Genomic DNA, 12,828 nt, shown 5'->3' with positions numbered 1-12,828 from the left:
AGGTATTCAAAGGACTCAGCAGTCAATGTAACATTAATAAATCTGGCAATATGATTAATCCAATTATGAAGTGGGATGTTTAAGAGAATAAATTTTATTTTTGGGTACATCGAACAGCAAGTTAGCTTGTTTTTAATGAAGTTCAGAAATGAAATTAAGATAGGGAGAACAGAGCGTGGGAGTTATATTATAAGTTCAAAATCATATAAAATCAAAGGCACTGCATCAGGTTGATAATGTTGAATCAATTTGGTCTGACACAACACTAGGAAACAGAAATACGAATACGAGTGTGTTATAGGCCTAATGACTATGATGAGTATAACAAATAATTACACAGATAATGAGAGTGGGCCAGTGAATCAGTATCTTGTAATCATGGATTTTAACTTTCCAGATATTGAATAAAATTTGTAGGTTGTTCAATCACACACGAGGCAATAAGAGAAAGTAATACTGTGAAAGTAATAAAGTAATATCGGAAGTGATTCTTCAAGCATTAAGAATCTGCATATAAAAGACCCACTGGGTGGCAATGTTTACAGTGTACTGATGTGAGATTTAATTAAAGACATCATAACTACTGTCAAGGATAAAGGGAAGGACTTTTGCTTTCATAATGGTCACTACAGTAGTCTTAGACAAATCTTGAACTATACAGTGGGACCAACTGATGTTATAACCATTGAATCATATAAGTTACTAGGCTTTTCAAATCAACTAAGAAATACTATTCAGGGCTTAGAACTAAATGAATGTCAGATGAACTAATGAGACTTGTGGCAGAGAAGAAAAATAAATAGGATGATTATAAATTATCAGGTGATGCAGAAGCCTATTGTAGATATTCTTCAATCAAATCACAAACCAGGTCAGGGGAGCTAAGCCAGATAAGAAGTCTTTAGCAAAGGAAGCAAAGAAAAACCACAGGAATTTCTTTATTTATATACACACTAGAAGAAAGGCACCATAATAATTTAACTGTTGATGAACATGGTCAGGTGGTGACAAACTTGATAGGTATCATGCGACTACACCGTGCTGCCACTTTATTAGGTGCACCTACCTAGTAGTGTGTTGAGCCTCCTTTAGCCTTCAAAACAGCCTGAATTTGTCTAGGCATGGATTGAACAAGATGCTGAAAACGTTGTAGAAATGGAGTACCATGCAACATGAGTGTGTCACGCAGTTCCTTGAGATTCAACGGAGGTGTAGGCCTGCAGCGAACAGCCCTTTCCAACTCATTCCAAAGATGTTCAATAGGATTGAGATCCGTGAACTGAGCGGGCTACTGCAGCAAAGAAAAGTCATTGTCATATTCCTGGAACCATTCCATAGTGATTCGGGCTTTGTGCACTGGTGCATTATCCTGTTGGAAGTAACCATCTGACTGAGGATAAACTGTCAACATGAACAAATGCACTTGGTCAGCAACGATGTTTAGGTACGATGTGGCATTCAGACGTGAATCTATGGGTATCAATGGACCCAACATGTGCCAATAAAACATTCCCCACACCATAACACTGCCCCCACTACCTTGCACAGTAGTCGTCAGACATGACGGGTCCAGAGTCAAGCTGTTTTCACCAAATTCTGAGCCTTCCATCAACATGATGCACCAGGAACTTCGACTCGTCAGACCAAGCAACTGTTTTCCAATCATCGATGGTCCAGTGTTGGTGTTGCTGTGCCCACAGGAGGCGTGCTCTCTTGTTCTTCATTGATAACAAAGGTACACAATGTGGCTGTCGTAGCCCATTTGCGACAAAGTGTGACTATTGGGGCATTGCGATATTTTGTTCTGCGCACCAAGGTTGTATTCTGATGTGATGTGCAACATTGTGGCCCATCTGTTTGCTTGCACAATTCTCCTCTGACGTCTCTCATCAACAAGCGATTGATTTTCTTCCAGAGGAATGCTGTTGAGAGGATGTTTTCTGTTCGTTGCACCATTCTCGATACACCCTTGAAACTGTGGTGCATGAAAAGTTCAGGAGAACTGCCATTTCAGAGATGCTTTGTCCAGCACATCTTGCACCTACTACCACGCCATGTTCGAAGTCCATTAGAACACTCCTTTTGCCCACTCTTGCTACAGTTTGTACACTTAACTAATACTAGAAAGGTTGTTCTGCTGCATTTATATCCACAACTGTGGTCATGTGACGAAACATTGTGGGACAAGCCATTTGTGTGCACAGCAGGGGTGTGCCTAATAAAGTGGCAGTACAGTGTATATTCAGACACGAGGAATTCTTTGGAGAATGAAATACCTGAAGTTTATCAAACTCTACCATGGAGCTAAATGATATTCTGATAACTGAGAAGAAATGGATGAGAAATTGTAGAAGATAAACATAAAAAAAAGCATCTGAGATGGATGGCATCTATCCAATTATATTAAAGGATGCAGCAAAGTAGTAAACAAATCCTTAACCATTCAGAGGAAGTCCCCACAGACTGGAGATGTGCAAATGTATCCCCTGTTAGTTTAACTTCTGTTCTGGGAAAAATAATGGAGTCACTGGTTAAAGAAGCACTGCAGGATCATCTAGACAAGACTGCAGTTATAGTTCCAATAGAGCATGGGTTTGTTAAGAGGAAATATTGTATGACCAATTTGATTGAATACTACAATGCCGTGACAAAGGAAGTGGATGCAAAAAATAATTTAGATATCATATACTGGAATTCCAGAACGATTTTGATACCGTTACACATAAAAGACTGCTATACAAATTGTAGCAGCGTGGCATTGGACAAGTTACTGCTCTGGATAAAGTAATGCTGAATAAAAGACAGAGAATAGATATTAATTAGCATTACATTGTTCAATTTTTATTAGCCCATGAAGAGCATTGCATTGAACAATCAAATGCTCTTCGTGGATTAATGTTATTGGTGGAGTAATGGGTCAGTAATGGGATCCACCTCCACCTGGATCAGTAATGGGCTTGTTGCTGTTTTCTATATTTATCAATAATATTGATGAATGTACAGTGGCGGCCAAAAAAAACTGCATCACTTGTGAATTTTGCAAATAATGTGTTTTGCGCTGCATTGTGGATTGCAGAAATGTTTGAAATGCATTTGTTAGATGGGATATATATATCTGTGAATGAAATCCAATAAAAACTCTCCACCTAATATACCTAACTGCCATAAATATCTCCCCAAAGGGTAAAATGCATAATTAATTGAAATATGAGAAATCATGCAAATGGCAAGCATGACAACCAAACATACATTTTATTGCAGTTACGTGTACAAACTGAAATGACAAGTTAACATAATAGTATTATGTACTGTAAATCAGCAAAATAAGTCCTCAACATTTTGTTATTCCTCCTCGAGCTGCCTTGCAACGATCAGGCATAGAGTTAACTTCTGGATACATGGTTGCCCAATTTCGTGGTACCACACCCTTACAATGCTCTCATGCAGCTGAATCTTACTTGTTGGCTTCTTCTGAGCAATTTTAGACAACATTATGTACCAGCAATTTTCAATAGCGTTCAAATCTGCACTGCTGCTGGGTCAGTCCAACACTGTAATGCCAGCATTTCTGAGTACGACTGCACCTTAAGAGAGAAAAAGTGGGAAAACATTGGCATAAGTATGTTTTAAGCCTTGTGAAACAAGAAGACAAACTCATCATTAAATCTAAATAGCATAAAACTTACCAATTTTACTGTGTGGCAAGGTGCTGAGCCCTGCTGAAAAATGCAGTTTTGGCCATCAGTGTGGTGACCCCTAAAAACAGGTTTCAGGCACTTCTCCAAGATAGCAGTGTAGGTTTCTGCATTCACCGTTCCGTTAATATACTTAATTCCCCCACCCCTTTGATTGTTATGCATCCCCAGACCATCTGACCAGCGAGGAACTTTACAGTCGGTGTTATGCAGTCAGAATGGTATGCCTCCGATTTTCATCTTCTGACTTATCGCTTCCCATTCGAGCCACGAAGGTTGAATTTCGATTCGTCAGAAAAGATGACTGTGTCGAATTGCTATTTTGTCCGTGAAATATGCATTTTAGCCCAAGCAAGTCGCTTCTTCCTCATTTGTTGGGTGAACAAAAGCTTTTTCTTGGGCTGATAAACATGCAGACCACATTCCGAAAGCCGTCCTTGGATAGTTCATGCACCTGTTTCAACACCAGAGGCCATCTCAAAGTCCAGTTTTAGATCAGGAGCTTTAGCATGGTGATTACGAAGGCACAGCCGTTTAAAATATCGATCTTGGGAAGGCATAGTCACTCTCTTACGGCCTGATCCAGGTCTTCTCTTCACATCACCGGTTTCGTGCTTTAATTTCAGCACCCGGCATACTGTTGACTGGTGGCAGCCTATTTTATCGCGATAGCACACGTAGAAAGCCTTCCTGGAACAGAGCAACAGACACACTTTTTTCTTGGTGTCAGCTGAACATATAGAGCCATGCTTACACCTCTGCAAAACAGGATACTAATGAGCATGTACACCCTTCCAATGTCGTATTAATAGAAATGGCTGATGCGATACCTTGCAGTTACTGTCTGATGCAATACCTTTGCTTTGCGACAAACAAAATGATTGTAATCAATATCTTATATACTTCACTACAAATGTTACTTTTTTTTAAGGTGATGCAGTTTTTTTGTCCACCACTGCACATCTGGCTTAATGTCTAAATTTGCAGATTTTTTTCTAGTTGCAGTATGCTACTGCAACAAGATATGGGAAAAATCAGGCAGTGTTGGGCTGTGCAATGTTAATTGAGGTTTAATATTGACAAATGCAAAGTACTGTGTACAGACAGCAGTAATCCCAGATTAATGTACCAAATATGTGGTAGTACACTCAGGGTAGTTGAAAATGAAAATACCTGGTGACAATATTTGGTTACTCCATTTCATCTCCATTTCAGATTAAAGTGATGGAGTCACTGGTTGGGGATACGTTGTGGGATCATCTAGACGGGACTGCGGCGATAATTCGGATGCAGCATGGGTTTGTTGAGGGAGAGTCTTGTCTGACAGATTTGATTGGTTATTATGATGTGGTTACAAGCAAACGGAATGCAAAACATAATTTTGATATCATATACTTGGATTTCAGGAAAGCTTTTGACATTGTTGCGCATGGAAGACTATTGTACAAATTGGAGCAAAATGGTATTATGGGTAAGTTGCTACAATGGATAAAAGAATGGTTGAGTGGGAGAAGACAGAGGGTGGTAATCAATGGGTGCTGCTCTTCGTGGACTAATGTTATTAGTGGAGTCCCACAGGGTTTGGTTTTGGGTCCACTGTTGTTTTGTATATTTATTAATGATATTGATGAAGGTATATCAGGCTTAGTGTCGAAGTTTGCAGATGATACAAAGGTTGGCAGGGTTGTTAATGACAGTAATGGCAGTGTGCTACTGCAAGAGGATCTAGAAAATTTGAGCAGATGGGCTAACAAGTGGCAACTGAAGTTTAACCTTGACAAATGCAAAGTACTCCATATGGGTAGAAGTAACCCCACAGAAACGTACCAACTGTGTGGTACTACACTTAAGGTGGTAGAAAATGAAAAAGACCTGGGAGTAATTGTGCAGTCAGATATGAAGTTTTCTGAGCAATGCAGACAGGCTGCCAGGGCAGGTCATGGGGTTTTGTCAATGATATATAGGAATTTTGCTAGCAGGGAAAAGGAGGTGATTGTCCCTCTGTATAAGGCAATGGTCAGGCCACGCCTTGAGTACTGCGTACAGGCCTGGGGACCTCATTTTAGGAAGGATGTAGATGTGCTTGAGCATGTACAGAGAAGGGCAATAAGATTGGTGAAGGGATCCTCTTACCAAGGGAGGCTTAAGTTCTGCAAATTGCAGTGGCTGGAGACTAGGCACCTGCGTGGTGATCTGACTGAGGTGTATAAGGCCTTGAACGGGTTGAGCATGCTGAATTCTGATGGGATCCTTCCACTTGTTCAGATTACGAACCTAAGGGGGCATAAATTCAAATTAAGAAAAGACAGATGTAGAATAGATGTGCGGAAATTTGCCTTTAGCCAGTGGGTGGTTAATTGCTGGAACAAACTTCCATCTGTTATTGTGGAAGTTGATAGGTTAAATAAATTTAAGGAGGAACTGGACAGGCATTTGGAGGGAATATTGTGATTTTTTTTTTTTTTTTTTTTGGCTGATGCTGCATAAGCTCATACACTTGCTTTCTTGCATCACATGCCACTACCACCACCACTACTACTACAATTGTGCAGTCAGATATGAACTTCTCCAAACAGTGGTTTTTGCCAATGATATAAAGGAATTTTGCTAGTAGCGATAAGGAGGCAATTATTCCATTGTATAAAGCAATGGTCAGGCCATATCTTGAGTACTGCATACAGGTCTGAAGGCTTCATATTAGGATATAGATTTGTTGGGGTGAGTAATGGAGAAGGGCAAGGAGATTGGTGAGGGGAACATGGGGGTGTTTTTTACCTAGAAAGGCTTCAGTCCTGCAAACTGCAGTGCATGGAGACTAAGCACCTGTAAGGTAATCTGATGTGTTTAAAGCTTTGAATGGACTGAGTATCCTCAATGCTGATGGAATTCTTTTGCACACTACACACAAGGGGACAAAAATTTAAACTAAGGAAAGATGGGTTGCAAGATAGATGTGCAGAATTTTGCCTTCAGCAAGTGGCTGGTTAATTATTGGAAAAAAATTCCCTCTGACGTTGTGGAAGTGTGTAGTTTGCATAAATTCAGATGTTGTTGTTATTTGGTTTTTAGGGGCATTAGCAACTAGGGCCATATTGCTCCGGGGATATGCGGTGGTCATTCCCTGACCTTTCCGCATCCTCCGTATTTGGTGGTCACGGCTCGAACCCCGGGCTAATCAAGAAGCGCGTGCTATGCACTGCTGCTCCTGACCACCTGGCTATGGAGGCGCTGCATAAATTCAGAGAACTGTTTGAGGGGTTGAAGAGGTGGTGCATTGTTTTTTCTTTTGCTGCTACTGTATAAGTTTGCTTTGTTGCATCATTTGAAACCTGTAATACAATTTACACCTGCACTTTTTAAATTAAGTACAAAACTATTCAGTTTATAGATTTCAAAATGCTATTAGCATTAGTATTAGTTGCATCATATTCAAGAAAGCAAGCTATATGCATCAGCCAAAAAAAAAAAAAACCTTCCCATTTCATCCATCCAGCCACTCCAAATGTTTGTCTAGTTCAGCCATATATTTATTTAAGCTATCAACTTCCACAACAACAGATGGAAGTCTGTTCCAGCAATCAACTACTCACCGGATAAAGGCAAACATTCGCACATCTATTCTACAACTGTCTTTCCTCAATTTGAATCTATGCCCCCTCAGTTTCTTAATATCAGAAAGTGAAAGTATCCCATCATCATCGAGCCTACTCAAACCATTCAAGGCCTTATACACCTCAATCAGATAACCTCACAGGTGCCTAGTCTCCAGATGCTGCAACTGACTTCATTATCAATTTACCAATTCGTTATCAACAGAGGGGCTCACATTTGGTATGGGCTTGGCACACCCACGGTCCTGGGCTGGATATCATCATTCTTCTCTTTCTTGGTAGTTCCTATCTACTTCTGACTGTTTTCCCTTCCTCTCTCTCTCTCTCTCTCTCAGGGTAACTAAATTTTTTTTGGCTGGTGCAGCAAAAGCTTCAGGCTTCCTTGCACCACATAGCTAATAATAATAGCATGCGATTGTAAGTACAATAAAAACTGATGTTTCAATGTGTTTGCGATAAACTTTTGATAATAAAAAAACGATTAACCTTTTCAAGGTTTCTGAACAGTACTCGAATTGAAAAATTCGAGTAGTTTAGAAATCAGTTTCCCAGAATTCATTAAGTTGTCCATTTTTTTTTTTTTTTTAAATTAATAATAATAGTGTTCCAAACTCGCTACTCGCCTAAATCTCAAAAAATTATACCTAATATTACCTATAATATTCCTTGCCTAAAGGACTCCAATCCGCTATGAATAATGCCATTACGAAAAATAACACATATTAGAAATACGATACACCCATTTAAATTAACTTATAACTAAATTCACATTAATACTGGCAGTATGTGGAGTAACAAATCTTGTGCAAGCAGTTTTATTTTTCTTTTTAAGCTCTTTCAATTAAAATTCCACATTTCCAATACACGTGACTCTCTAGCTGCATTTCTATGTTAGAACGATCCATGTAAAAACCAATTCCAGATCACATGGAAAAGCCATCAAAACAACTGTCACGTACAACAAAGTACAGTTACATACTTCTGTTTTACACAGTAGGTATGAAATTGAAAAGGGAAAAAGTAGCAAAGTATGATCCCAAGCAGCCCAATATCCATAAATGAATAAATGACAAAATACAAAAAGAAAAAAAAAACTGTTTATGTTTATATTTTTTTTATATCTAATTGTTTCTTACATATGTTCTGTGTGTGCTAAAACTAAAATTTTACTTTAATACTAGCATTATAAGGTAAAATGAAAGTTTTGTATTTTATATATATATATATATATATATATATATTACATATTATTTCTCCCTGATTCAGGGGGTTTCCACCTCGTGACGGGTATTGTTACCAATACACAGGGTGATTGTTGTTATGCCTGGTGTTACTGTTGGTCGAGGAACTCTGATTATTCTACAGATAATCGGGATTGGACTTTCTGGAGTTCCTTGTAAGTGTTCACTGGGAGACCTATTGCTACTAGGCTATTATGTAGTCTTTGGCACCATACCTGTGGTTGACACGATGATCGGGATGGTCGTTACTTGTTGCATATGCCACATTTCTTTGTCTCCTGTCTTAGGTCGTGTACTTTCTGATTTTTTCCCCATGGGTTTTCCACAAGTTGCCAGTGCCTTTTCCTTCTTGTCCACAACGGTTATATCCGGTCTTCTGTGCTAGATTGTCTTATCCGTTATTAAGGCGGGGTCCCAGTACAGCTTGTTGGTTAGGGTATCAAGTACTGCATGGGATTCCTACTTGTAGTATGGTATACTTTCTTCGATCACTGGTATTTCCTTGCTAGCTTCTGATGTATTATTATTATTATTGCTCTTATATTATTTCTCCCTGATTGGGGGATTCCACTCCGTGACGGGTACTGTTACCAAGTACACAGGATGATTGTAATGTCTGGTGTTACGATTGTCGAGGAACTGACTGTCCTGCAGGTTTTCAAGATTGCGACTTTCTGGAGATCCTTGTAGGTGTTCTCTGCGAGACCTATTGTTGCTAGGCTGCTGTGTAGGATCTTTGGAACCATACCGGTGGTTGACATGATGATCGGGATGATCGTTACTTCTTCCATATGTCAGATCTCCTTGACCCCATGTCTCAGGTTCGTGTACTCCTAATATTTTCCTCATGAGTTTTCTGGACATTGTTAGTATTGGGCACCGCTATATCAATCAGGTAGGTAGCCTTTTACATCTTGTCCACAAGGGTTAAGACCGGTCTGTTGTGCGGGATGGTCTTATCCATTAATACGGCGGGGTCCAAGTACAGCTTGTGAGTTGGGGGTCTCTAGTACTGCCTGGGGTTCGTACTTGTAGTATGACACACTTTCTTTCTCAGTTGACCAAGAAAGTGTATCATACTACACTTTCTTTCTCAGTTGACCAAGAAAATGTAGTATGATACACTTTCTTGGTCAACTGGTATTTCCTCGCTAGCTTCTGATGTATTATCCTGGCTACCTGGTCGTATTTATAAGTGTACTCAGTCTGGGTGATCACCTTGCATCCCCCCTGTGATGTGCTGAGGCCAGGTGGCATCGTCGACATACATCAACTGACATTTCGGGCTCCTTTGCGATGTATTTTCTATAGTTTCTGGTGTTGATTACCTGGTCTTGGATGGCCAGCATGAATTCTTCAATCTTGGGGAAGAGCGTCCCACTTGTGAGCCATGCTTTGAAAGCAATGTTATCGATGTGATCTTGATGGAGGTCACTGTAGTGTCTGGCATGGAGTGTCTTCTTTGCCGATCTTTCTAGCTTCGTTTCTTGTGCCGTCTGGGCGGGAGGGGCTCCTCGCTTAGGTTGAGTGGGGTAATCCACTTATCTATTTTCCTTATGGCCTGGTGAAGTGGTGCTGTGTTTTTCTCGAAGTATTCCTTCAGGTTAACTATCGCTGTTTTCTGTTGCTCTATCGGTTCTATCACGTCCTTTCCTTCCTCTTTCTGAGCTATTGTTAGTCTCTCCACTGCTGACTTCGGGTGATGTTGGCGGATTTTGGTCATCATTGTCCTTTTTTTCGCATGATATACTCTAGCTCGGTGTTAGTCCAATCTATGACCCCAAAGGAGTATGTTAGTAATGGACCTGCATAGGTGTTTATGGCTTTAACTGTGTTCTCTGCGTTCAATTTTGCTTTCATCAGGCTTCTGAGTCGCTGACGATATTTTTCGGTCAGGCACTTCTTGATTTCCTTGTGCTCTAAGTGCTGAACCCGCATCATCCCTAGGTATCTGTAGGTCTCTCCTTCTGTTATGGCTTCGATCTCTTTACTAGTCAGCAGGTGGTAGTTTCGGCCGATTAATTTTCCCGGATGCAGTACGTAGGTCTTACATTTGTCTAGACCAAATTCCATCCTGATGTCCTTGCTGAATTCTTCAGTGATCCGGAGTAGTTGCTGGAGCTGCTTCTAGGTTGCCGCTTAGAGCTTAGTGTCATTCATGTACATCAGGTGGGTGAGGGTGTACAGGTTCTTTCTTCCTTCTTTGAGGTTATATCCATACTTACAGCCGTTAAGCACGGTGGACAGCAGGATGAGTGCTAGACAGAACCACAGTGGGCTCAGAGCATCTCCCTGAAAGATTCCTCTTCTGATGGGGATTGGTCTGGTTGTGATGTTCTCGATCTTAATGGTGGTACTCCATTTCGCCATTGTTGCTGCTAGGAAATTTTTTACTATCGGATTGACCCTGTAGATCTATAGGGGCTCTATTAGCCAGCTATGAGGTACGGATTCGAAGGCCTTGCGATTAACGAAGTAGGCCGTGTATAGGTTGCGGTGCTTCTTGTAGACTTGCTCCATAACTATGGCATCTATGGTTAATTGCTCCTTGCATCCTTTGCTCCTCCGCTTGCATCCTTTCTGCTGTTCGGTCTTTATGTTCCGACTCTCTAAGTGGTCTAATATCTTCTTGGTTATGGAGCTAGCCAGGATCTTGTACATCGTTGAGAGGGGTGATTGGCCTGTATTTCACCGGGTTTCTTGTATCTTCGTCTTTAGACTTCAGATATGTGACTCTTTCAGTGAGAAACTGCGGGATTGTCTCCATGTGCCTTATCATTCGAGTGAACTGCTCTGTAGGTGCTTTTGTTTGCAAGCGAGCTTATTGTACCAGTAGTTGTGGATGTTATCAATTCCTGAGATTCGGCAGTTTTGGGTGTTCCTGATCGACTGTTTTCCTTCTTCTTGACCACTCTCTCATCACTTGTATATCCTTGGTTTTCTTCCGTTCTACTTCTATCCAGGGGGCTTGGCTGTTATGTGTTACTTCGCTGTCCCAGATATTTCCCCAGAACTCCTCGATCGTCTTCTTCTCGGGTAGTCCGTTTTCTGTTTTCTCATCTACTCCCGGTTTCCTGTATAAGGCTCTTTGTTCCTCAACGAAGATTCGTACTAATTTTTTTATTTTCCTCTGAGAGCTCTCTTTGTATCGGCGTAGTCTCTTGCTGAGTGCGAGTAGGTTCTGTGTCAGTGTGTCCAAGTATTCTCCTATTTTCTGATTTCTGGTCTCATGTTTGCTGTGAATGCTGTCTCTCTTGAGGATGCGCTTCACCTTTCTCATCAATTTCTTACTTCTATTACCCTGTTGGTACCGGGTCAACTGAGCTATCTTAACTCTTTATTCTTCTATCTTCTGCTGAAGTCTTCTTTCCAAAGCAGGCGGTTCCTTCTGTTTTTGGTTCTTCTGCTACTGGTTTCTCGTTTCTTTTCCATTAATACCAATGTGGCTGCTGTGACTGCTATGGCAGCACAGTATACAGCTGTGTGGACAGCCTCCAGCCTTTCACCATTGTTGTCAAGGTAATGTGGTATTATTTGCCGATTGAGGTGGTCTCTTACTCTCCACAGAATTTTATTTGGCCTCTGTTTAGGTATCACGTGGTTGCTTGTGGGTTTCATTCCTTCGAATTCTGTTAGGGCCTTCTTCCACTCGTCTTCTATTCTGGATTTCATGACTTCGTGGTTTCCCCCAGTTTGGGGGTTTTTCCACTTTATGACCATGAAGGAGCACGTTAGGACTGGACTTACTTAGCTGTTTATGGCTTTGACTGTGTTCTGTCCCACAGGGGTTCGCCTGGACATCATTCTTCAAGTGGAGATAAAGACAATCGAATTTTAATATTATTCAAAATGCAATGTGTATAATAAGGTTTCCGGTCAAGTTTATTCATTAATATTGATGTTGCAGAAAACGCCTGTGTTTTATATGATCGACTAGTGGTTTATATATTAGGACAACAATCTCGTGTTCTCAAGATCTATTCTGTATCGTGGAGAATAGATTCGCAACATCAAAATCGGCGTTGTGTTTATTCATTCTGAAATCCTACTATGAGTTAGACCTCAGAATGCCACAGAACTATGGCTCTTTTACTGTAAAACTCGTGCTGTGGGTAACGTGTAGCAATAGAATGGCTAAGAGGCAAGGATGATTAAACAAAACATGGTTTATTAACTCAAACATACACACAGGCGTAAAATAAAATGGTTATATACTTTTATATATTTATATAAGAGTTCTATCTTTTATCAAAAGGATAAAATGATATATTAAAAGGTTAA

The 12,828-nt window shown here is 40.5% G+C and overlaps 1 protein-coding gene across 3 annotated transcripts in view; it reads right to left on the bottom strand.

The window, feature by feature from the left end:
* The window catches only part of Vps16A (vacuolar protein sorting 16), a 489,369-nt gene extending 481,098 nt beyond the window's left edge, over positions 1-8,271 (bottom strand). For all 3 annotated transcript variants that reach the window (XM_090381825.1, XM_090381827.1, XM_090381826.1), the window contains exon 1: positions 7,961-8,271. In XM_090381825.1, the coding sequence (XP_090237951.1) occupies positions 7,961-8,010 (50 nt within the window). In that variant the 5' untranslated portion in view covers positions 8,011-8,271. The remainder of the gene's footprint in view (positions 1-7,960) is intronic.
* Positions 8,272-12,828: the final 4,557 nt, after the last annotated feature.

The sequence above is a fragment of the Mastigoproctus giganteus genome, chromosome 9 (genome assembly GCF_048544385.1).
Source record: "Mastigoproctus giganteus isolate SK-2022 chromosome 9, ASM4854438v1, whole genome shotgun sequence".
Classification (NCBI taxonomy): Eukaryota; Metazoa; Arthropoda; class Arachnida; order Uropygi; family Thelyphonidae; genus Mastigoproctus; species Mastigoproctus giganteus.
The sequence above is the reverse complement of the archived record's forward strand: the minus strand, read 5'-3'. Positions and strand labels throughout refer to the sequence as shown.